General features: G+C 44.5%; 1 protein-coding gene across 1 annotated transcript; it reads right to left on the bottom strand.

Annotated features, from left to right (window-relative positions):
* Positions 1–10614: 10614 nt before the first annotated feature.
* LOC311187707 (putative MAGE domain-containing protein MAGEA13P) lies at positions 10615–11673 on the bottom strand (the record flags this gene model as incomplete). Its single annotated transcript, XM_084259032.1, has 1 exon — positions 10615–11673. The coding sequence occupies one exon, from the start codon at positions 11671–11673 to the stop codon at positions 10615–10617; it is 1059 nt and encodes a 352-aa protein (XP_084115158.1).
* Positions 11674–25538: the final 13865 nt, after the last annotated feature.

Here is a 25538-nt window from a genome sequence, read left to right as displayed (position 1 = left end):
TTTAAAATAACATGATTTATTTATCATGAGCTTTGACAAGAGACATCTAAAAAATGCTCACAATAATGAATGAGATAATTATAATTCCTGCTTCCAGTATTTTCTGTGTACTGTCCTTCATGTAAAATTTGGATCTAATCATATCATGAAGATATAATTTGGAGGTAAATATAATCTTCCCTTTTCAAATTTTGCTAATACTTTTACTGGGGAGAGGGAGTCAAAAAGAAGATAGATTATTATTGTGCAGCATTATCTTTAAAAGGGAAGCTGCATGTATACTATCATATCGTCTGCAAATAGTGGTAGTTTTACTTCTTATTGAAGAGCAGTGGTGAGAGAGGACATCCTTGTCTTGTTCCTGATCTCAAAGGAAAGGCCTTCAGCTTTTCACCATTAAAAATAATATTGGCAGTGGGTTTGTCGTATATGGCTTTTATCATGATAAGATATGTTCCTTCTATCCCGAGAATTTTAAGGACCTTCATCATAAATGGATGTTGGAGTTTGTCGAATGCTTTCTCAGCATCTCTTGATATGATCATATGGTCTTTATTTTTCTTTTTGTTGATGTGTTGGATTATACTGATCAATCTGGAGTTTCCTCAGTCTACTAAAAATGGAGTTACTATATGACCCAGCAGTTCCACTACTAGGGATCTACCTAAAGGACACAAAAACATTGATTCGGGCCTCCCCTGGTGGCGCAGGCAGTTGAGCACTGCCCTGTGAAGCTGTCTGCAGCCTCTGTAGTGCCAGTTCGATACCAGCCCGCCGGCGAGGGTCCCACATGGCACAACAGACCTCTCCTGTCTTGCCTGCTGCTCCACTCAGCAGTGTATTTCGTCAGTCTGCCTGTTCTGTTCCGTGCTCTGTCTCTGGTGAATTCTCTCACCCTCCTGCGCCTCTGACCTGTACCCCAGTTCTTGTATAAATAAATAAATAAATCTTTAAAAAAAAACATTGATTCAAAAGAACACCTGTACACCTATGTTTATTGCAGCACTATTTACAATAGGTAAAACCTGGAAACAACCAAATGCCCAAAAATACATGACTGGATCAAGAGATGTAGTTCATGTACACAATGGAATATTACTCAGCAATCAAAAAAGATAAAATCATGCCATTCACAGCAATGTGGATGGAGCTAGAAGGAATTATGCTCAGTGAAATAAGCCAGAAGGAAAAAGAAAAATATTGGATGGTTTCACTTAGAGCAGGAATATAGGGGAACCAAATAAGACATCAGTGTAAAAAAATAATAAGTACAAAACACAACAAAGCAAAACCAGATAATTATAAATCAGAGACATCCTGCAGGGGAGGAGGCGGGAGAGGGATCAGAGGTTGGGAGGGAGGAGCACAGGGGACTGTGGTGATGGTGCACGGGTGCATTGGTGAAGGAAGATCTATGGGGACTACACCTGAGGGGGTGGGGGGAAGCAAATATTTAAAAATGAACAATGATGTAAAATAAAAAAAGAGAAAAAGGAAAAAAAAGGGAAGCTGGAAGACTAACCAAAGTTTACTAATTGGATTGCAGGTTTTTTTTCTATTTAGTGAAAGGAGCAGCAGACATGCTAGAAGCTAGAAGCTGATCAGTATTATAGACAAACCATCTAGTGAATATATATTTATTTTTGGTAGTCAAAATCACATTTTAAAATATTTATATCCTGTAATTATAAGGGTAATTCATATGTGTTTCAGAAATGTTGAAACATATTAAAACCATAAATAAGAAATTACTTATATTTCCTCTAGCAGAGAAAGAATATTATTGTTATTTTGCTATATATTCTCCAGTTGTATGTAAGTTTGTCTATATTAAACTAAGTGTGTCCCACAGCTTTTGAATGTTGATTTTAATTTGAAGAATATTGAATTTGGGGATATTTTTAATGCCTAATTGAGGAGTTAAATTTATATTCTAGGACCTTTGCTTCTGGCTATGATAGAATAACAGGAAATGAACTCCTACTTGATATGCCTAAAAATCCAGATGAAATATATGAAACAATAGTTTTCAACTTATTAGGTATTAGGCCATGAATAACAGTGATCTCTAAGAACTGGACAGCAAATGAGATAAATCCTACAGTATTCTAGTTCACTGCCTAGGAAGATAGTGCACAGAGGGAGAATCTGGAAAGTCTCTTTGAGTTGAGAAGATGTAGTTGTGCGTCCAGGGAGGCCAAAGTGGCCAGGTTTTGAAGGGTACAATACTAGAGAGGAGAAAGCTGTACAGAAAGCTCTAGAATTCATATGGGTTAAGAATCGTTTCTATTACCATTGGTGAAAGTAGAAATCCTCATAGTTCATGTTGCATAAATTGGAGAATTTTGAAGATTTTCACCTTAGTAGAGAAGCAGTATTGCCACAGATTAAACATTCCCCTGATCTTGCCTAACAAAATTTAAAAGCAATGCCTGGAAGGATCATACTCTTTCCAAGTAACTTAGCTGTGTCTCAGAACAAAACTTGAGGATAATTATTTATAGAATTTTAAAAAATATCCAATGTGCAACAAGATAAAATTCACGATGTTCAATATCTAAAAATTACCAAACAGGCAAAGAAGCGGAGAGTTAGGGTTGATGCTGAAGAGGAAGATCAATAAAACTGACCAAGAACTGACAACAATCAAGTATATTGAAAGGTATTGTATGTGTATTCCCTAAGTACAAGAACTAAGAGGAAAGCTTATGCATGTTAAATACAGACATTGAAGATGTAATAAAAACCTCAAATGAATTTCAAGAGATGAAAATGACAATGTCTAAATTGAAAATCACACTGTTTTGGAATCATGGCATTTCGATATGGAAGAAAAGATTAGTGATCGTGAAATATAAGGAGAAAGAAAAAAAAACCTGAAACAAATAAATTGAGCATCAGTACGCTATGAGATAATTTCACATGGCCCAATCTGCTTGCATTTTGGATAATGAAAAATGTCTGAAGAAATAATGAATGAAAAATCCCCAAGTTTGATAGTACTATAAATACACAGATCCAAGAATCTAAAAGAGTATCTTAAAGAGGAAAAAAGTCACTTTGCCTACAGAGGAACACAGATAAGAATGACAGAAGGTTTATTGTATTTATTTTTTATATTCACAAATTCCAGAGTTGAGTGGGACACTATCTTTAAAACATTAAAAGAGAAGAAAATGCCAACTTAGTTCTCTATACCCAATGAAAAAGTATTTTAAAAACAAAGATGAAATACAGGCTTTGAAAATACTACAGAGTCTGATTTTTTTTTTAAAGATTTATTTATTTATTTATACAAGCACTGGGTACAGTTAGAAGGGCGGGAGGGTGAGAGAATTCACAGAGCCTGAAAGATCTCACTGACAGCTATTGTGCACTACAATTAACATTCAAAGTAGTCCTCCAGTCAGATTTAAAGTGATGTCAGATAGAAATCTAGATCCACACAAAGGAATGATGAGCGCCGGGATTTTCAACTACTATAGTAAATATAAAATATGTTTTCCTTATTATGTAAATGTGTTCAGGTGATAATTGGAACTTCGCAGTAAGAAGAACAGAATGTATGGAGGGTTTTTTAATATGTTTAGAAGTACAATGTGTTCCAATAATGCACTGAAAATCCAGAAAGGAGAAATGAATATAGCTGGTTCTTGCATTTCTGACTATTCTGATTGCTAATGGGTAAGTGGTGGTAGTTTTCCTCTTTGTACTCAAGGCCCTAGTGCCCAGGTGAGCTCACACATATTTGGTATTTAGAAAACACTTTCTTTTAATATGTGAACATGTGGTTATTGGAATGGGTGCTGTGAACAGCAGATATAGGATTCTTCCCTGTTCCATCCAGGGGACTCTTATGGCAATCACTTCACATTGTGTTCTTAAGAGGAATTAAGCTATACATCTTTCATAGATTTGATTATAGATTAGGTAGTTTGAATATCAGCTAAAATCAGGGGCCATGTTGGGGGAGCAGAGACAACAGATAAAAGCGAGCTGAGTTTCCTGCCCTTGTGGAGGGGGCTGGGGCAGGAGAATACTTTTGAAAAAGAAAACATGGGTGAAACATCAGAAGTTCTCCAAGTTAGCTGGTGCTGAGATGCTGCCAGGTAATGGCATTAACAGCGGCCTCTTTGTAGAATAGATTAGAAGCAAGACAAGGAAGGAAGGTATTGGGGTCAGCAGGAAGCAAATGCATGTGAAAAATCCTAACAAAATTCCAATGAGGATGGTGGGTTGCAGGGAAGGCAGACAGGCTCATGCAGAGAAAAGATACGTGTGTGAGAAGGAGACCATGTACCCATGAGGGGTAGGTAGGAGGACAGTTTTTGTTTGTGTGTGTCCAGGTCAGGGATGGGGCAATGAGCAATTAGGAAATAAGAAGGCAGATGGTAAGGTATGCGGGGGATACAGTGGCTGGGGGTCGCAAGTTGTTAGTGCTGCAAAGTCAGGCAGCAACTATGGGATTCAGTGCATTGGACAGAATAGAGTCTGCATAGACAGGTGCTGGTGCAGGGGCCCACATCTGCTGAAGGGACTCCCATCACACGTTTCCCAGAGTGTTCGGTAGAAGCTTAGAGTTCTGCGGCTGAGTGTCAGGGCCGCTGCCCCCAAGGCAGAAGAAAGCACTGAGTGGGCAGGATGCTGGGATTACAGTCCTTACTTAAACCAGGTTGCTCTGCCTTCAAGTTTATGCATTGGATTTCTTGTAAAGGCTTCAGGTGGAGCACTGGGTTCCACATCTAACATCTGACTATTGCTGTCCACCAGTTAGATATAGGACACATCTTGGAATCTCTGCGTCCAGTTACCTGGGCCATCCAGCCCCTGGTTCTGTTTGTTGTGAGAAACTTTATTCACTGCAGAGCTGCCAGCTTCCTGAAACAGCCAGACTAGGTTAGAGGACACAAGGTTCTATGTTTGGTGGGAATAAGCTCAGACTGGGACAGAGGAAGCCAAGAGTAGATTCTTAAAAGTGAGCTGAATATATAGCTGTATTTATAATATATATTTATAATTTATAATATATAATATATACACAATATATAGCTGTACTTATAATATATAGCTTTATTTATAATATATCGCTGTATTTATAATATGAATGCACACACACAGGCATGGGCCTGTATAGATATAAATATATCTATGTCTATTTATATCTCTATATCTATCTATCTATCTATCTATCTATCTATCTATCTATCTATCTATCTATCTATCTATCTATCTATATATGTATATAATGCACACAGAAGATTTTTTGCTGATGGACTTTTCTGGGTGAGTACCTTCTCCCTTTAATTTTTTGTGTAATTTTGGTTGCTGACTATGTTTGCAGGGAGGTGATGGTTGCTATCTATACAGACCTCAATTTTATCTAAACGTATGGCCTTAAATGGCCTTGTATGCAGCCTAACCTCATCTCCAGCCTGAATTCAGTGCTTTTTCATTTATGTTTGTTTTTCTTGAGTATGTGTGCAGTAGGTGTTGCTGGGCAGACGAAGGAAGGAATGAATGGATCTAAGTACCAGAGGGTCATATTTGCTGTTTTAAAACGTGCAGCACTATTTACAATAGCTAAGCTTTGGAAACAGCCCAAATGCCCAAAAATAGATGACTGGATCAAGAAGATGTGGTACATATACACCATGGAATATTACTCAGCATTCAAAAAAGATAAACACATGCAATTTGCAGCAACATGGATGGCGCTGGAAGGGATCATGCTCAGCGAAATAAGCCAAAAAGAAAAAGAAAAATACCGGATGGTCTCACTCATAGCAGGAATCTAGAAAACTTAAATAAGGGACCAGGAAAATGAATATAAGAAAGTGAAAATCAAAATCAACAAAAAACTATGAAACAGAGACACTTTTTGGGGGGTGAGGGGCAGGAGGGGAGGGATTGGGGTCAGAATGGGGGGGTTGCAATTGTATGGGGAATATAAAAATACAATTTATTATTTGAAAAAAACAAACAAACAAACAAACAAAAACACGTGATGTCTACATCATGTCTGGGCCTTTTGCCTCAATGAAAAAAATTAACAAAACTCAAAGTGCCACAGCTACTCAGGCAGGTTCAGAAATCCCAGGGGAAACTCTGAGACTGTTTTTCTGGTCACCTCCACCCCAAGCTCCTTCTGAACCCTTCTCACTATATTGAAATCTAGACTTAGAGCTCTGACTGGCTGCGATTCTCTGGAATGGTTCTTGGGTGTGGCCCTGCTCCTGGACCCTGGCAGCTGCTCTACTCAGGATGCTCTCAGAGGCCTGGGCTGAGGATGTCTGGTCTGGTCTCCTGCCCTGGATCCTGGTCATTCTGACCAAATCCTTGATTTTCAAAGCAACGAGAGATGTCCTGTGGACATCTCAGAATTTTAAATCATGCCCAGAGGATCCCTTTACTCAGAACATCAGTGCATCAACCCAGCTTTACATGGATGAGGGATTATTTTCTGCTGAAAATGGGAGACACAAATTAAACAATTGTGAGATGATATTTTTCCATCCATGTTCCCCCCAAATTTGAAAGACTGATAATATATAATAGCTCTGAGCATATAGGGTATTAAAATACATTATGGAAAAATAAATTGCTACAGCATCTTTGGAATAAGGTTTCAGCAATATTTACAAATACAAAATAGTCATACCCTTTCTTCTTAAATCCAGTTTCCACATTCAAATGTCTTTCTTATGAGAAAACCACACGTTTGCTGAGAGTTCATGTTCAGAGATGTTGATTTAAGTTTCATTAATCATACAAAAAGGGAAAACAACTTATGTGTTTATCAGAAGTGTTTAATTAATTATGAACACAGACATACTTGAGAACTCTAGAGAGTAATTACTAAAGCAAGACAGATCTATAGATGCTGTCACAGAAAGATCTCCATCCACTTTATTAAGTGCCAAAGGCAAGTGTCAAATGGGTATGTACTTCACGACCTACGTATGTTGAAAAAACATATTTTCAGAGCAAATCTATGAACATAAACCCCAGCACCAGCTTCAACATAACACACATTATCAACATAATATACATTATCAACATAATATACATTATTCAACATAATATATATTATCATCCACCTCTAAGGAGCTGGATGAATTGGGGGGGGTACTTTGTAAAGGGGAGAATTGTGATTGTCCTATATTTTCAGAATATTTTGCAATGAGGATATAGACACAATTATCTCTGTAATTAGAATATTTATTTTTAACGATGTCTATTGAGGTTATGTTGATGTACCACATTGTGTATGTTTAGGGGTATAGGGTTACATCTCTGCAAATGTATGTCTCACACCACACTCACCACCAAATATTTAAATAAGCCTTCCAACAGAAATCAGAGCTGAGTTCATTAGAGTAACTGCTAGTTTATGCAACAAATCTTGAAATTTGAATGGCTTAACACAACTGTTGTTTATTTGTGTGTGTGTGTGTGTGTTTGTATAAATTTCAAGGTGGGTTATAGGGATTCTCCTTTCTCAAGTGACCCCAGGATCCAAGCTGCTTCCATCTTGTAGCTCCACCATCCCTATAGGGGATCCGAACATTTGCTGCTGAAAGCAGGGATGCATGGAAATGATGTGCTGACTCCTGTCCAATTACTACTGAGCCACCCAGCAAGGAGAGGAAGACAAGACAGGCACTTGAAATCTCCCCCTAAGTCCCCCAGTTCAATAAAAGCAACCATTATGATTTATTACATTTCTTGGAGGAGTTTCTGAGGAGACAGATTGGCCTGGAAATTCACCAACTTTTCCAGAGCCCACTATGTGGTGGGGGCTTTCAAATAGAGGGTCACGTCTAGTTCTCAAAGAATCCTATAAATGTTAGCAGGGGATTCTGCACTGCCCTTTGCGATAACCTCAATCTCAGTAGCCTGAGAATTTTCTCCTGTCTCAGGATATATGTTGAAAATCTCAGTTGGTGAGCCTCTGCTACCGTCTACAAGATGCTGTATAGGTGTCATTAGGCCCCCTTCACATCAGGATTTCCCTGGAGGGGCAAATGTACGCAGGCAGTGGAAGGACGGTTGACTGTTCTTGTCTTTTCTGATCAGAGCAAAGCTCTACCACAGAACCATTTGTTCACCCTCCAGGACACCAGAGTTTTAGGGACTCGCCCCTATAGGTGTTTGATTGCATGGTAATTTCTATGGTGCTTCCTCATCCATTGCTTACAAAGGTGGCTTTAATTTTTGACCACTAGGTAAGCTTATTCTGTGGTCAGTGGCCTGTTTCAAATAATGCACCTTCTAGAACCAGGGTGGTTTCAAAAACCCTAACTTCAGGGTCTATCCTGAGAAGCAGTAGATTATGTGCCAGTCAGACTTTACTCACCAGCTTATATGAAAAACAATCTGAGCATGGGTTGAAGACACATAGGTGTGTAAACATCCTCCAAAGTGCACTGTTACTTTCAGGGTTCCAGAATGAGTCGTCGGATTGCCTGGGGGCTTCTGCTGTGGATAGGGATGCTCTAAGTTAGAGGGAGGCAGGTGATTGGGGCTGTTTCACCAGGAACAGGGCACAGACGTCAGAGGAAGAGACATGGTGAGCAGGTCAGGCCAGGTTCCAGAGCCAAACCCAGGGGAAGATGCTGTCATGCAGGAAAGTGCTGTGGCCTGACAAAAAGGCCAGTACCGGGGCAGTCAGTGCTCAAGGACCCTGAGACCTGGGGACCAGGATCCTAGGTGATGAAGCCCTCAGAAATTCCCAACTCGTGTTTGCTTCACATTGTCACCCTCTCTTATAAGGCCTGATTTTAGTAGCAGAGCCACAGAGATCTTTATGCTGCCGGGAAGACATTATAGGGTACTGGGCAGAGAAATGTCTCAGGCTGAGAATCGCAGGAGCAGCCTGGGCCTTGATCAGTTCAGACATGCAGACCCAGGAGCTCGTCCTTGTCCTGTCACTTATTTGACACCTGGTCTTGGGCACACTGCCAAGTGCTAAGTCTCAGGTTCTTCATCTGTGAAGTGGGTTTGATAATCCCTGACTTGTAGAATTTCTGGAATATATGAAATGTAAGTACTTGGTAGAGTACCTGGCATTTATCGGATCTTTAACAAAGAATGTCTTGATGCCAGATTCTGTCACTTTTTCCTGTGTGTGTGCACATGTGTGTGTGTTCCATGTCATCTCAGAAAACACGCAGCACTCCAAGTGAACCCTAATTGGTTTGCAATTAAAACTCAGTAAATTTATTATTATTTATGAATTATATTATTTAATTTGGGTGTGTGGGTACTGCCCTAGCTGGATGCAATTCAAAACTCCTAGAACTTGGGATCAAAGATTAATTTCCCTCCCTCCCAGGTGCTCTTCCATCTGAACCACTATTTTATCCCCACAAAAAAGTCTAGCCCTTGCTTACAGTTGGTTAAATTACACTCAAAATTAAGCTTAATTAAAGTGTCCTTTCAATACAGCCAGCTCTGTCTCCCCCAGGCCAGGGGAAAAGTGTCAGTTTCTAGGTACCACCTCAAGGAACGATCGCCCCATTCTCAGGACACCCTTGCAGAGGTGGACAGAACACCTAGTCCGCGCACCGCGCTCCGCTGTCAGGACGCCCTGCTTCCCCGCCCCGGGTGGGCCTTCTCTCCGGCTTAGCCATCATCCAGAGGGAGCCACTGAGCACTTTTCCGTACCAGGCCTTCTCTGTCCTCCAAAACACACTGACCGAGCGTCAGCCCCCACCCCAGCCCCACCCGCTCGCTATAACCCACTGCCCCAGAAGGAATTTCGGGTCCCCAAAGCCCAAACTGCCGAGACCCGGCTTCTGGAGAGGCCCCTCCCCCCTGGAGGCCCGCCTCTGCACCGCTGCTGTCTCTTGTTCTTGCTGCCTTCCCAGCAGGCCGGCTGCACCCGCCCCCCCCCCCCCCCCCCCCCCGGCCTTCTTTGGTTTGGGGGGTTGTGTCTCGCTTATCCTAGAATCCCCATTATTCACTTAGAACCTTTGGACGAGCAGACCCTCAAAGGATGTTGGGGGAATACATGAGCCAGTGAGCCCAAGATCTCATTCACTGAGCATTTCTCACACACGCTTTAATTAGCCATGCGAACTCAGGCATACAGTTTTTGAAACTATTTTTATTGAGGTAACATTTGTTTATAACACCGTATGACTTAGGGGTGCGGGTCACACCTTTTCCAATGTAGGTTACCACATGGTGCCCATCACCCTCCGGCACAGTCCACTGGACCAGCTCCCCACGGCGCTTGCCCCTCAGGCGTGTATTTTTAACTTTACAAAACAACAGACTAAATGGGATACAGGAATCCCAGGATGGACCACCTCTGACATTTTTCCCTGTTTCTGGGTCCCATCTCTCAGGCTCCTTAACATTTCTAAAAAATTCTTATTCCATGGCTAAGGTATCCTGCTCCGCATCCCCAAAGAGGGAAGGTTTCCCGACTTGCTACAGAAGAGCAGAATTCCTGCTCTTGCTTTTCATCCCTGACCCACGCCACACAGAAGCTACATGCTGAAGCCGGCCAACCTTTCTGGAGGAAGAACATTTGAAAACACCAAAGGAAGAACAAGAGATAAAGACTACAAGGCAGGCCTCCACCACCCAGAACCCCGACTGCCCTCTTCAAGCAGAGAGTGAAGACTCTTCCTCAGGCTCCGGGTCATCAGGGCAGGAGAAGGTGCTGGACACGCCGACGGCCGCGGTAGCGGTCTCCCCCGCAGTGGCGATTCGGGCCTGGGCTCGCTCTTCCTCATCTCTCAGCGCCTCCTTGTACCGCGATGGGAAGGCTGTGGGGTCAGTCCCAGTGATCTTGGCAAAAAACTGCAGGACTTTCATCTTGCTGGTTTCAGCGTGGGCCCGGGGACCCCACAGGAATTCGTAGCGTGGAGGATCGCTGTGAGGCACCTGCTGGTACTCCAGGTACTTTTCCTGCACCAAATCTTTGGTGATGAGCTTCCTGGGCTCCCCATAGATGAAATCTTTCTTCCCAGCATATACCCCGATCGTATTCAGCGCTTTCCAGATCTTCTCCTCAGGGGCGCGGTTGCCTTCCATGAAGATCACACCCAGGATGAGACTCAGGAGGCCCGTCTTGGGCATGCTCGAGCCACCACACAGCACCCCATCGTAGGTGAGCTCTAGGATCTTGACAAGCACGTAGGAGTGGCTGGTGGCATCCACTTCCTTCACTTCAATGCCAAAGACCACCTCCATGCACTCGCAGACTTTCTGGAAGATCAGAGGGAAGTGGATCTCGTGCTCCTTGGTGATAAGCTTCAGCATTTCCGTCTGTGTGATGGGCTCCTTGGTTACATACTTGATGCTCAGGAACTGCACCAATTCAGCCACCTTCTTGTCTAGCACATCACTGAGCACGAACTCAGGTTGTGGAGGGACCTGTAAGGCACCTGGACCCTCTAGGCTGCTGGAGCTTTTTGGTTTGCTAGGCAGAGTGGCTTTGACAGCCAAGGAAGAGGAGCGGGCGCTCTGAGAACTCTGGGGAGCACTTGGTATCCCAGCAGCAGGAACCACCTCAGGGGTGCCTTGGACTACAGGAGAGGCAGAGGAGGCAGCTGCCTCCTTCTCAGCTACAGGAACCTGTGTACCCACTAGGCCCTGTTGCTCTCTTTGGGCCTGAAAGCCTCCTTCAGGCTTGGGGCACTGACTCTGACTGTGATGCATGGCAACTGGTGTTTGGGGCAGCCGGCAGAAGAGTGGGCAGGAGATGGGTGATGAAATTGGCCTGAGGGAGAGAGGAAGAGTGTGAGAAGCTCAACCTTGTCAGCTCTGACAAAGCTCATTTTAATAGGTGTTCCCTTCGCTAGGGTTCTAGAATCTCCTGTCTTTCTGATTGGCCTGTCCCTAAGAGCCCGAGAAAAGCTCCTCAGTGTGTAGCCAACCAGCATAGCCTGCAGATTTCAGGTTAAGACAGCAGGGTGTGAAGTTGGTGGGGGCCCTAGGTAGATATTTGGGGCCCCTAGCTTGACTCTTGGCATTGCCTTGGCTTCCTCTGCTCTGTTGATCTGAGAACACATGCTTCAGACCAAAGGCCTTCAGCCCCAGTTACTTGATCCCCTAGAAGAGAAGTTGAGGGGACACCTCTGAGACCCTGAGACCCCGCTCCCACCCCATGCCAGTTGGATATGAGGGACAAATCAGACAGCCTTGTGAGCCTACCAGGCCTGACGACAGGGTGGTGCAGGTTTTTGTGGGAAATCTCTTTGTCTGGAGTGGGAGGTACCCTGATCTATCTGGAAGCTTATTCATTTTTACTCTTGACAGAGTCTGTGTTCTTTGCCTTCTGTTGCCCCTCAGGCCAGTGCTCTGCCTCCCAGAGATGCCAGGCAAGGAAGCAAGGGCAGAGCAGGGCAGTGGAAGAGGATGCAGTCTTTCAGGGCTCCCAGCAGGAGACAGCTGCAGTCCCCCCTATCTACAGCTGAAGGAAGGTCCTACCTCAGAGTCCTCACCTTAACTCCAGGCAGGGCTGGGGCTGTCTCTCTCTGCTGACCTAAGGTTGAACCCCTTAGACTAAGACTGCCACCTCACTAAGAGCCCCAAGAAGAGAATGAGGCTAAGCCTCAGCCTGACAGGCCTGCACAGGGTCTGCTAGGGCTGTCAGCAGGGGCAGAGGGAGAGCTACATGATAGCTCTGTTTTCCATCTTGAAGGTAACTTTCAGTCCTCATGATATTCCTCTTTATTTTTGATACAGAGCCTGAAAGGCCTCCATTTTGCTGACTTGGAAATGTTTTCCTCCAGCAAAGTCCCCCATCTCCCAGAGACAGTAGATAAGCAAGAGAGGAGGGTGGAGGGGCATGTCTGACAGCCCTGCGTGGGGCCTCTCAGAGGACAGGTTTCTCTATCCTCTCAGCCCTGAAGTCATGGCAGGGAGGGGGATTCTTCCTTCTGATCACAGAGGTTGGGCACTTCAGATCAAGAAACCTACCCGCCCTTGTATGGCTCGGTGGTGTTTGCGCAGGTCCCTCTGCTGAGGGGGCCCGACCCCGCCCCAAGTCCATATGAGGACTGTGCGGCCGCAGTGGGCCTGCCTCCTCAGCATCAGGCCAGGCACCCGGTGAAACCGCTTTGCAGAGTGCCCATGCGTGCTTTCCTGAGACCCCCGAACCTGGAATTGGGGGAAAAAACTGGGGCACAGCAGAAGGGGCAAGGTGAACTTATGTGCAGATTCCTCTGGGTTCTATGGTGAGCCATACCCTCAGTCCTTCCCAAGGAATTCATATTTACTTCTGACAGGAGGGAAAAGGAGGTGGCAAGGTTTGGTGAGGGGTGGGAGGGGCGCCGTTGGTGAAGAGGAGGCATGGCAGGAGGCCAAGGAAAGAGGCAGGGGAGGGGGCGAGGGGCCCTCAGATGCCCACGACATAAGTCAGGTACAGTGTTTTAGGGAAGCTTGCCTGGGGCTCTCCTGACTTAAGAACAAGCACAACGTAGGGCTGCACCCCCCCCCACCCCCAGCCATGGGAGATCTCTTTCCTCACACTTCTCCAGGCAACCTCTAGGACGCCTACTGCCGCCCCTCACACAAGCTTCACCTCCCTCAGATTCCCAAAAGGGAAGTTCGGCGCCACTCCAACCCACCATCTCTGCTGGAGCTCCCTCTGTACAGAGGGCAAAGAACTTAAGTGGGCTGCCTCCCCCTTCTCCCTCAGGCCCCTGACCTTTAGTCTGCGGAGCGCAGGATTCCGTTAGCCTCGGCCCTCAGTACACACCCCACCCACAGACTCAAGTGCCTCCAACATCCAAGATGGTGGGCGGAACAGGCCTCATCCGGGCACTCTACCAGGGGCTTTGTGGGACAGCTGCAGGGGCCAAAGAGGCCTCAGGGCCTGTTCTGTGGGGGCCGAGAGCTCTCGCCCTCCTTTCTCCCTCTACAGTCTCACCTTAGAGCCCGACAGAGCCAGAGACCCTTCTGTGTCGGCTAAACCTGCACCTGGGGTCCCCTTCTGAGGCAAAGACGTCGCCCTTAGTGTCGTCAGGCAGATGTCGCACACGCACATCCGGGTACTTGCACATCCGGGCACTCCACAAAGCGGTTTCGCCGGGTGACTAGCCCGGGGCTGAGGGGACAGGCCCGCTGTGGCCGAACACCGCACGGTCCTCACATCGACGTGGGGCCGTGCCGGGCCGGGCCCCCTCCCCGGCCCCCTCTCAGCCGAGGGGCCTGCACAAAGACCACCGGGCCACACAAGGGCGGGTAGGTTTCATTTCTGCCCCCGACCTCTTTGTGTTCTGGGAGAGGGGTTGCCTGCTTCTGCCCACGAAATGTTCAGAGGTCCAGCCCCCCCACCTCCAAGCTCTTCCGGCCTTCAGAAGGCCCCTGTTTTCCTGAGACACCCATCCCAGAGAAGCAGAGGTAAGGGAGTGGCACCTCAAGTGGAAAGCTGGAGTCTGTTTCTGTGGGCTCCTTCAAGTGAGTGGTGAATCCCGCCATCCATTAAGTGCTTCCTCAGACAGTGGGGCCTGGTACTTCTCCACTGCCGGCCTGCACCCTTAGATCCCCTCTCTAAAAATGTACCCTCTCTCCTGGCGCATCTGGCTGGCCTGGCTTGAGGTCTCCTAAGGCTCAGTTGGGGTTGGATGGGCCCGGAAAGCGTTTTTGTTGTTTGTTTGTTTTTTTCTGTGTGTGTGTAAGAAGTTTTTGAAGTCGTCCCTCAGGATGAATATTTTGACTCCTGGATGGGCCGGGAAAGCGGTTTTTTCCGTGTGTGTGTGTGTGTGTGTGTGTGTGTGTGTAAAAAGTTTTTGAAGTTGTCCCTCAGGATGGTTATTTTGACTCCTAGATGGGCCCAGAAAGCGGTTTTTTCATTTTTTTCTCTGTGTGTGTGTAAGAAGTTTTTGAAGTTGTCCCTCAGGATAGTTATTTTGACCCCTGGATGGGCCTGGAAAGCTTTTTTTGTTTGTTTGTTTGTTTTCTGCGCATCTGTGTGTGTAAGAAGTTTTTGAAGTCGTCCCTCAGGATGGTTATTTTGACTACTGGCATTGAGTTGACCATCCACCTCAAATAAAGGCCCTTACTTTGTGGAAACCCTAGAATTGGAAATAAGGGGTATTCCTAGCCTAACAGCTTGATTTGGGGGTCCCCCTGGTCTTTCATCAGGGCTGGAGTGGAGGCTGGGCCTTTGCTCCTGAGGGTCCTCATGTTGGGTCCTGGTTCCATGATTCAGTGCTTCCTGGGCCATTGCTCCCTCTGTGTCAGCTCTAAGCATTTGCTGAGCTACGACTCTTACAGAAAATGTTTTGGGGGTCTCATCAAGAGGTAGGCTTAGACCTTTGGAAAGATTTATTTTCTACCTGGAAGAGGCTGAGTCGTGTGATTTTGAGATTCCCTGCTCTTTTGAAGTTATTGCAGTGATTTTCAGCTTTTAAGCTCTCATTTGTGGTGTGAAATATACAACACTACCAAGCGTTTATATTGAACATATGTATATCTTTAAAATTTTTCTATTTTAATGAAAACTATTTACCCTAACCCTGTGTAATTCACTGATACTTGCTATTGTTTCTACTCCATTATTTTACATTCGTTCTGTGAAAATAACAAATTATAAAAAAGATCAGTCTTCCCAATACAGTGGCTTCAGGTTATTAGCACAGACTGGAGACATCCTGCCTTAATTTCAGAGCAGAGGCCAAAGTTTGTGTCTTTCAAGTAATTGATCTATCAGAGTTATCAAATTTGACCATAAAGTTGTACATGTCGTTCATTATCCTTTTAATATCCACAGGGGCCGTAATGATAATCCCTATTTCATTTATGATATTGGTAATTCTGTCTTCTGTCTTCCTGGTCAGCCTGACTAGAAGTTTATTAATTTTATTGATCTCACAAAAGAACCAGGTTTGGGATTCATGATTTTCTTTACTGTTTTCAATTTCATTGATTTTAATTCTAATTCCCCCTCCCCCCTTTCTTTAAATTTTTAGGTTTCATTTTCTTGTACTTTCATTTTCAATTAGGTCAAAATATACTTTTTAAAAAAGATTTATTTATTAATATATACATAGAAGGACTGGGATACAGGCCAGAGGTGGGGGGAGGTATGGTGGGGGTGAGAGGATTCACCAGAGAGAGTGGGGAACAGAACAGGCAGACTGACTGAAATACACTGCTGAGGGGAGCAGTGGGCAAGACAGGAGAGGTCTGCTGGGCCATGTGGGTATCTCCCTCACCGGCTGGGGATCGAACTCTTGCTGCAGAGGCTGTGGATAGCTTTACGGTGCTGTACTCAACCCCTTGTGCCACCAGGGAGGCCCTCAAAATATATTTTCAATCTCACTTTGGGAATCTTCTTTGATCCATGAGCATTTTAGAAGCATGTTGTTTAATTTCCATATATTTGGGGACATTCTACTTTCTTAATCATTACATAATCATTTCCAGTTTAATTTCATTGTGATTTGTGAGCATACCTTGTTTGATTCCTATTCTTTTAAGTTTTTTAAGGTGTGTTAAATGACCCTGAATTTGTTCTATATTGATGTTTTATGTGACTTAAAAATAATATACATTCCCTTGTTGTTGGATGGAGTATTTTATAATTGTCAAGTACATCAAGTCGATTGATAGGGCCGTTCGAGTCACCTGCATCCCTACTGATTTCCTCCATTTGATCTAGCAGTTCTGACCGAGTGGTATCAAAATATAATAGTATATTTATCTGCTTCTCCTTTCATCTATATCAGATTTTGCTTCACATATTCTGACACTTTGTTTTTAGTTGCGTGTGCATTTACTATTCCTATATCTTCTTGGAGAATTGACTCCTTTTCCATTATATAAGGTTCCTCTGTATCCCTGATGGCTTCCTTTGTTCTAAAGTCTGCTTCTGTGAACTTAATATAATAGCTTTATTTTGGTTATTGTTATTATGGTATACTTTTTCCCATCCCTTTACTTTTAACCCAAGTCTTACATTTAAAATGTAGAGGAAATACTAACCATTATTGGATATTGTTTTTATCACTGTGTGTCTTTTAACTTGTATATAGAGATCATTCACATTTAAAGTAGCTATTGATGTGGTTAGATTAATATATGCCAGATTTGTAAGTGTTCTGTTTCATTTATTCTTTTTTTCTGCTTTCTATGATTTTATTTCTTTTAAAGATTTATTTATTTATGCATACAAGAGCTGGGGTATATGCCAGAGATGTGGGGGGTGAGAGTATTCACCAGAGACAGAGTGGGGAGCAGAACAAGCAGATGTACTGAAATACACTGCTGAGGGGAGCAGTGAGCAAGGCAGGAGAGATCTGTTGTGCCGTGTGGGTCACCTTCCTGTCCGGGAATGGAACTCGTGCTGCAGTGGCTGCGGATAGCCTCATAGTGCTGCGTCTTAACTCCTGCGCCACCAGGGAGGCCCCTTCTCTGATTTAGTATTTAATGTGATTCCATTTCATCTCCTGTCTTAGAATATAAAATATACTTCTTTTTCATGTTTTTTTGTGGTTCCATATGAATTTCATCAGTATTTGTTCTATTTCTTTGAAGAATGTCATTGGATTGTTATTGGAATAGCATTGAATCTGTATATTGCTTTTGGAAGGATGGCCATTTTAATAATGTTGATTCTTCCAATCCATGAGCAGGGGATGTCTTTCCATTTCTTTGTGTCTTCTTTAATTTCTTTTAACACTGTTTTATAATTTTCTTTGTATAGGCCTTTCACCTCTTTTGTTAGGTTTATTCCCAAGTATTTGATTATTTTGGTTTCAATTATAAAAGGGATTTTTTTTTTAATTTTGTCTTCTTCCACTTGATTGTGTATGGGAAGGCTACTGATTTTTGTGTGTTGATTTTGTATCCTGCTACTTTACTGAACTGGTTGATTATTTTGAGTAGTTTTTCTGTGGAGTTTTTAGGGTTCTCTATGTATATTATGATATTGTCTGCAAATAGTGATAGTTTTACTACTTCCTATTTGGATTCCTTGTATGTCTTTCTCTTGTTTTATTGCCCTGGCTAGGCCCTCCAGTATTATACTGAAGAGCAGTGGTTAGAGAGGACAACCTTTTCTTGTTGTGGTGAGAACTTTTAAAACCTACTCTCATCAACTTTCAGTTATATAGTACAGTGTTGTTAACTGGAGTCACCTTGCTGTGCATTACTTGCCCAGAATGTATTCATCTTATAAGCGGACATTTGTATCCTTTGTCTGACTTTAGAAATATAATTTTTATTTAATGGTTAAGTAGTTTACAATATACATTTTAAATTAATGTAAGCCCCCCTTCAAATAACATGACACTGCTTCACAGGTGTGTGTGTTTTATTAGGGAGCAGTCCCAGACCCTCCCCCCGACCCCCTCTGACATGGCTGTCCTTCATGGCTGTAGGCGCCCAATGTCACTGGGCAGTTACCAGGTCACTTAAGAATAGGACAAATAAATGTGTTTCACCTTCATTTTCCCCCTTTTTAATGCTCTTCTTGTCTTCATGTAGATCCAAGATTTTGACCTATGTATTTTCCCTTCTCCTTAAAGCACTTCTTTTTAAGGTTTCTTTAAAGATGCAATGAGTTCCCTCAGTTTTAAAACATTTGTCTGAAGAAGACTATTTTCTCTTTACTTTTGAAGAACAATTTTATACATCTGGGCAGGTGTTTTTTTTTTTTTTCTCCCTCTCAACACTTTAACTATTTCATGTTTTTTCTGCATGATTTATGATGAGAGGTCCATAGTAAATTGTCTGTGTGTTTGTTTCCTAGGACTAACATAGCAAATTAGCACAGACTGGGTGCCTTTAAACAGAAATTTATTCTTTCACAGCTCTAGAGACCTGAAGTCTGAAATCACCGTGTCAACAGGAACACGCAGTAGCCCAAGGCCCTAAAAGAGAATCCTTCCTGCATTTTCCAGCATCTGGTGGCTCCAGGTATTGTTTGGTTTGTTACTCTAATCTCTGCCTCCATCTCTCCAGACTTTGTCCCCTGTGTCTCTCCTTTATGTATTCTGTATCTTTTCTTATTCTTATAAGGATAATTGTGATTGAATTGGGAGCTAACCCAGGATGATCTCATCTCAAGATTCTTTAATTACATTTGCAAAGAATCCCCCCTCCCATAAAGTCACATGTACAAGTTCTAGGGGGTTAGGACTTACACATATCTTGGGGGGGGGGAATCACAGTTCATTCCACTAAAGCATCTTTGTCTATAGATAAGGTGTTTTTCCCTCAAGTTATTCTTGATTAGTTTAATCTGCAATGATTTTTGATTTTCAGTGTACAGTTTTCTACATCTTTCATCAGAGATATCCATATGTATTTTATATTTTCTGACTTATCAAATGTATTTTAAAATTGTGCTCCTTTTAAGTTTCCAGCTGTTCATTGCTACTATGTAAAAACGCAGTTGACATCTATATGTACATTTTGTGTACTGCAACCTTGCTAAGCTTTGTTAGTTCTTAAAGCCCCATTTTTTCTTAGCTTGATAGAGTATTCTACATACACTGTCTTGGAGTCTGAGTGTAGTTAGTTTCACATCACTCCCTTTCTAATCTGGAGGCCTTTGTTTTTCCTCATGTTGCACTGGAGAGAACTTTTAGTACGAAGTTGAGTACTCTCCCTCCTGTCCTCCAGTTTTAGATTGTAGTTTCTGGATACACCCAGAACAACTTTCAGCAAGCAAATGCTTGCCTTCTCTACATCTACACTGAAAAAAACCTAAGGCTGAGTAATGCATTTTCTGAAATGAACACATAACCCCCGGGATTTAAAACAAGACTTGGATACCTAGTAGGGCAAGTTTATTTTTTCAATTAAGGTTATATTTTTCTTACAACACTAAAGGTATCAGAAATGGGGCTTCTTAAAGTCCAAATCACGCCAGAGCTCCATTGCTGGGGAAATTCCTTGGTGACTGCAAAAAGCCTCAAGTGTGGTTCTTCATTGTCCTGGGAGGGGGATATAGGAAGAGAACACAACTTATTCAAATATTCAGAAGACTGAAACCTGTTATTTGTCTCTGGTGAAATATATAATCAGTAGGACTATAAGATAAACATGAAAACTTTAGTATGATGATTAAGAACTAAACAGACATACTACCCTGTCATTTTTTTTAACATTCATTTATGCACACAAGAGCTGGCCAGAATGCAGGGGGTGAGAAGCTTCACCAGAGACTGAGTAGGGAAGAGAACAGGCAGACTGACTGAAATCCACTGCTGAGGGGAGCAGCGGGCGAGACGGCAGAGGTCTGCTGTGCCATGTGGGTCAGCCTCCTTGGCTGGAGAGAAGTCTGTCATTTTTTAAATTTATTTAAGATAATTTAACACATGTGAAGCTAAGAAAAATGCTTAACAGTGGGAACCCATTTTAATTAAAGTTTAGCAAAAGTCTGTTTTACCATGAAAAGAATCCACTTAACTTATAGTATCGTTAGACAGTTGAGACACGCTTAAAATGGACAATAAAAGTAGCAGGCATTTCCTTCTCTCTGACACCCCTCAGAGTTTATCACTGTGTTTCTGTATAGTCTTCTGGGGTGGGGGGTATGATTGATATAACATATGAAAACTTTTAGATTATGTTGCCATTATCTATTACTGTTTTTGCATCTTGCTCTTTCACATAGCACTAGGTCTTGGACATGTTTCCATGATGATGTCTATCTGTCTACCTCTATTTCCATTGACTGAATAATAGGAATCTAAGATTCTTCCTGTTTCTGATATTACAAACAATATGGCAAAAAAATTAGTGTACTTACATGATTGATCAAATGTATGCAGTTAAATAGTGTCATATTTTCCTACAAAATCATGCCAATTTATACTCACAGCATTCAAAAATGTTTCTCTTATATTCTTGCCAACTCATTTTAATCTTTGCCAATATGGCTATAGAAATATCTTAGAGTTTTCTTATCTTACAGTGCTAGAAACTATAGTACAGTGTTGAATAGATAGGATACTAGTCCAGTTCTTAACAGCTAGTCCCTTACAGAGTCACAGTGAACATAAGCATATGAAAGGTATGGTGAAGCTCTGTGGCTAAGAAAGTTATAGCAGTTTCATAGCATTTCTATTTCTCTGGTAGTATTCTAAGTGCTTTACATATATTAAATCCACCCATAATTTTGTGAGACAGGGACCAGGAATATCTTTATTCTGTAACAGAGGAGAACGGGTTATTTGTTCGATATCCCATGTCTAATAAGGAACAGTGTCCACATAGTGTGGTTTTAGAATTCATCCTTTTAACTACTATGACAAACTGAATTAAAATTTTATTCTAATGTATTCCCTTTGACTAGTGATGGAGCTATAATGTTACTTGCTTATAAGTTAGTATAGATTACATTTATTTTGCGGTTGTAAGAAATGCAAACCATCTTCAATTATACCTAGATATAAATATTAAAAGAGGCCTTCGCTAGCTAGTTCATGTCTCTATCTTCCTTTGATTATGTAACCACATGGAGATAATGCAGACTAAGGTCTCCAACAAGATGAGCAATTAAATACCAGATGGCCATGTAAAGTAGATGCTTAGCTGTGTGTGATAGCGAATAGTGTCCCTTTTCCTAGAGTTTATAATCAGGACTTTTATATACAAAGTCTGGTTAGTTTAAGCTCACACTGGTGTTTCCAAAATTGGTATGAGCTCACTGGCAGATACTTGTATCTATAAATTATACTTGGGGGTTTAGCTAAGGGAGAGGTGAGCATTTTCCTACCCAGATTGAAGCAGAACAACAATGTCAGTGCCCCCAAGAGTGAGTACTTCCGCTTTGCTTCCTCTGTAATGGAAGAACAGGTTGACAACTGCCAATGTAAAGTGGCTCTTAGTGCTCTGAGCTATATGATCCTCTTATTTTTAACTTATGGGTGACAATGAGTGGGTAGAAGTCACATAACTTTTGTTTTGATTACATTTCCTTTGTCAACACAAATAAGATTTTTACATAGGTGACAATGGCCATCATGGTAGTACTTACGCTAAGAATAAACGGATGAATAGGAATTTTCAAGGCAGACAAGAGTCCTTAAGTATAGATTCTTTTTAAAGTCAAGGGTATAGTTCCTGTCATTACTTAAACCTCAGCATTAAATCCTCTTTCCACTACTGACTTCTTTTTTGACCTGTTCCACTGTAGCTTTAAGGATCTTCATTCCATGCTCTACCCCTGAGCCCAGGATCACCGAGGACCCCAGCACAGAACCTGTGGAGTCACACAGTCCTCTCGGCAGCAGTCAGACCATGGAGCCTCTGCACCCCAGCAGCAGGGATGTCGCTGGCACCCCCAGCCAAGGAGTCAATGAGCAGCAGGAAGAACCACCTAAGAAGCGTGTGGAGACGTTGCTTGCAGAGGGAATCCAGTGGAAAGCAGAGCAGGAAAAAGTAGCAGAGGAAGAGGAGGAGGAGGAGGTAGAGGAAAAAGTGGAGCAGGTGGTGGAGGCAGTGGAAGTGGAGGTGGAGGTGGTGGCAGCGGAGGTGGAGGTGGTGAAAGTGGAGGTGGAGGCAGTAAAAGTGGAGGCCGCAGTGGAGACTGTGGCTGCGGAGGTGGAGGTGGTGAAAGTGGAGGCGGTGAAAGTGGAGGCGGATGTGGTGAAAGTGGAGGCTGCAGTGGAGACCGTGGCTGCGGAGGTGGAGGTGGTGAAAGTGGAGGTGGAGGTGGTGAAAGTGGAGGCCGCAGTGGAGACTGTGGCTGCAGAGGAGGAGGTGGTGAAAGTGGAGGCTGCAGTGGAGACCTTGGCTGCGGAGGTGGTGAAAGTGGAGGCCGCAGTGGAGACTGTGGCTGCGGAGGCAGAGATGGTGAAAGTGGAGGCCGCTGTGGAGACCGTGGCTGCGGAGGTGGTGAAAGTGGAGGCTGCGGTGGAGACCGTGGCGGTGGAGGCAGAGGTGGTGAAAGTGGAGGCTGCAGTGGAGACGGTGGCTGCGGAGGTGGTGAAAGTGGAGGCCGCAGTGGAGACCGTGGCGGCAGAGGAGGAGGTGGTGAAAGTGGAGGCTGCCGTGGAGACCGTGGCTGCGGAGGTGGTGAAAGTGGAGGCGGAGGTGGTGAAAGTGGAGGTGGAGGTGGAGGCAGTGAAAGTGGAGGCGGAGGCGGTGGAGCCAGAGGCAGGGGCAGCAGAGGCGGTGGAAGAGGCAGTGGCAGTGGAGGTGGTTAGTGAGGAGGTGGAGGCGGTGGAAGAGGCCTTGGAGGTGGTGGGCGTGGAGGCAGAGGCGGTGGAAGTCCAGGAGGAAGAGGAGGAGGAGGAGGAAGTGGAGGAGGTGGCACAAGAGGAGTGGGTGGAGGACGAGGAGTGGGTAGAGGAGTGGGAGGAGGGGGGCGAGGGGGAGGAGGGAGGCACGAGAGCGCCCGGCCCCGCCGACCACTACAGAAACCTCGGGGCCCATTACCTAGAAGCAGGTGAGCAGCAGGAGGAGGAGGAGGAGGACGAGGAGGAAGAGGAGGAGGAGCAACCCGAGGCTGGGGGCGAGGGTCCGACCCGGCGGCCGCCGCCCCGCCCCACCTTCACCCCAGTGCAGGTGCAGGAGCTCGAGGGCATTTTCCTGTGCTCGCCATACCCCAGCCTGCGGCTGCGGCGGCAGCTGGCGCGGCGCATGAACGTGCCGGAGAGCAGAGTGCAGGTTTGGTTCAAGCACAGGCGGGCTAAGTGGAGGAGACACCAGCGGGCGCTCATGTTCAGAGCCCTGCCCCCGGTGATCCTGAACCAGCCCACCATCATCACCTTGGGCGGGCCGAACAGCACCATCATTGTACAGGACCCCAACTGGATGTGGGCGCCCCCAGAGCCGGCGTGGCTGAGACCCCAGCCGCCTGTGCAGCCCGCGTGGGCGCCCTTCCCGGCTCCTTTTTTCTCTCCACCTCCACCTCCGCCGCCACCTCCTCCACCTCCTCCACCGCCTCCTCCGCCGCCTCCTCCACCACCTCCTCCTCCACCTCCACCGCCTCCACCTCAGCCTTTGTATTTTCAGCCTTGGCTGCCCTGTGACCCGGCCGCAGGTAACATGGCCTGGGTCTTCACCGACGGCGGTGCCGTTGTCGCCGCCGACGGGGGTGCTGTTTTAGCCAGTGACGGGGGTGCTGTCTTAGCCACCGACGGGGGTGCTGTTCTAGCCACCGACGACGGTGCTGTTTTAGCCCCCACTTTCTAGAGTGGTTTCTCACCGTTTTCCAAAGTGTTTGTCAGCCACATACAAATTCTGCAGCGCTCACTGTCAAGAGCAGTGGATCCAGTGACAAAGTTGTCGACCTGCTATTCTAGGGCATGTTTTTATATTTTAAATAAAGTTGTGAATTCTGTTTTAAATTAAAAAAAAAGAATATTCATGTCATGGTAAAGATGGCAAAGCAATGTCCAGACTTGAGAGTGAGCTTAATGTAATATCTCCACTGACTGATTCTCAGAGAACCTCTGATGCCTAGAATGTTACATGCACTGTTACGTCAATAAAAATAATTTTTAAAAATACACAGTCTGTTTTCTTCAGGAGCCATTCAGAACAAAAAGACAGAGGAATGAACATAAACTCTGGTGAAAAGAAAAGACGGATCAGCAGTGTGAGCCAAACTAAGACTAAGAAACCTGTAGGAGCAGACTTCATAGCTGAGAAAATATTTTCTTTACGGGCTAGATGATGCTGGAGTTGTAACTTGTTTTTCACTAATAGGGACATTAGAACCCAGAGAGCGTGCTGACACTAATTTGTCAAAAGAAATACATGCATGTTCTGTGACCCAGCAATTGTTCGCCTTGGATCTATCCCAGTGAGTTATTACTCGCAGCCACTAGTGGATACATTATGAAAAATTCCAATATTCTATCCTCAGTGGTAGCAGAGTTGGAGGCAGTCTGCGTGCCCAACTTTGGGCGAAAGGCGAGGTGAAAGTATTCAGTGTATACTATGAACTGTTAAGGCAGCTGATGAAAACAGTGCCTTGGAAATACAACTTATGTGAATTAAAAATGGCCTCAAAACTGCACACGCAGTTACACCAACAAACGGGTGTACAGTCAGATGTATGCAGAACTTCTACATAGAATGTTTTGCTCCTAAGACATGCAGAAATAGGAGAAAACATGCACCGCTGTCTCCCAGCCCTTGTCACACACACGTGGCTGAACACCAGATAGCGCTACGTGGATGTCCTCAGAGAATCCTTAGGCAGACCGGATTTCCAGTTAAGGACAACTTGGTCTTCCAGGCTGCTGGGTCACACACTGGTCCTCCCCCACCGCCCTCCTCACGACTCTGAGGGTAAGGGGAGAGGGGAGACTGAAGACAGAGGCTGACCACTCCAGAGAGAGTGAGTATTGTTCCAGTTTCTCCTTAGAGGACCAGCAGGACCCACCCAAATTCAAGAGGAGGGGAAATAAATTCCACCCCTTGCTGTAAGAACAGCAGCCTCACACTGCAGATGCAGGGAGCAGGCAGCCCTCTGCAAACGAGGAAGACAGTCCTCACCAGAATTCCTGGCGCCCAGAACTGGACAAACAACGGCGACTTCCTGGGAGGACCCAGCCACATCAGACAAACCTGGCAACACTAGTGATTTGCCCAGACACAGGAAATTTGGA

The sequence above is a fragment of the Talpa europaea genome (assembly GCF_964194135.1).
Source record: "Talpa europaea genome assembly, chromosome: X".
Taxonomy (NCBI): Eukaryota; Metazoa; Chordata; class Mammalia; order Eulipotyphla; family Talpidae; genus Talpa; species Talpa europaea.
Note: the sequence above shows the minus strand (reverse complement) of the source record. Positions and strands in the feature narration are given on the sequence as shown.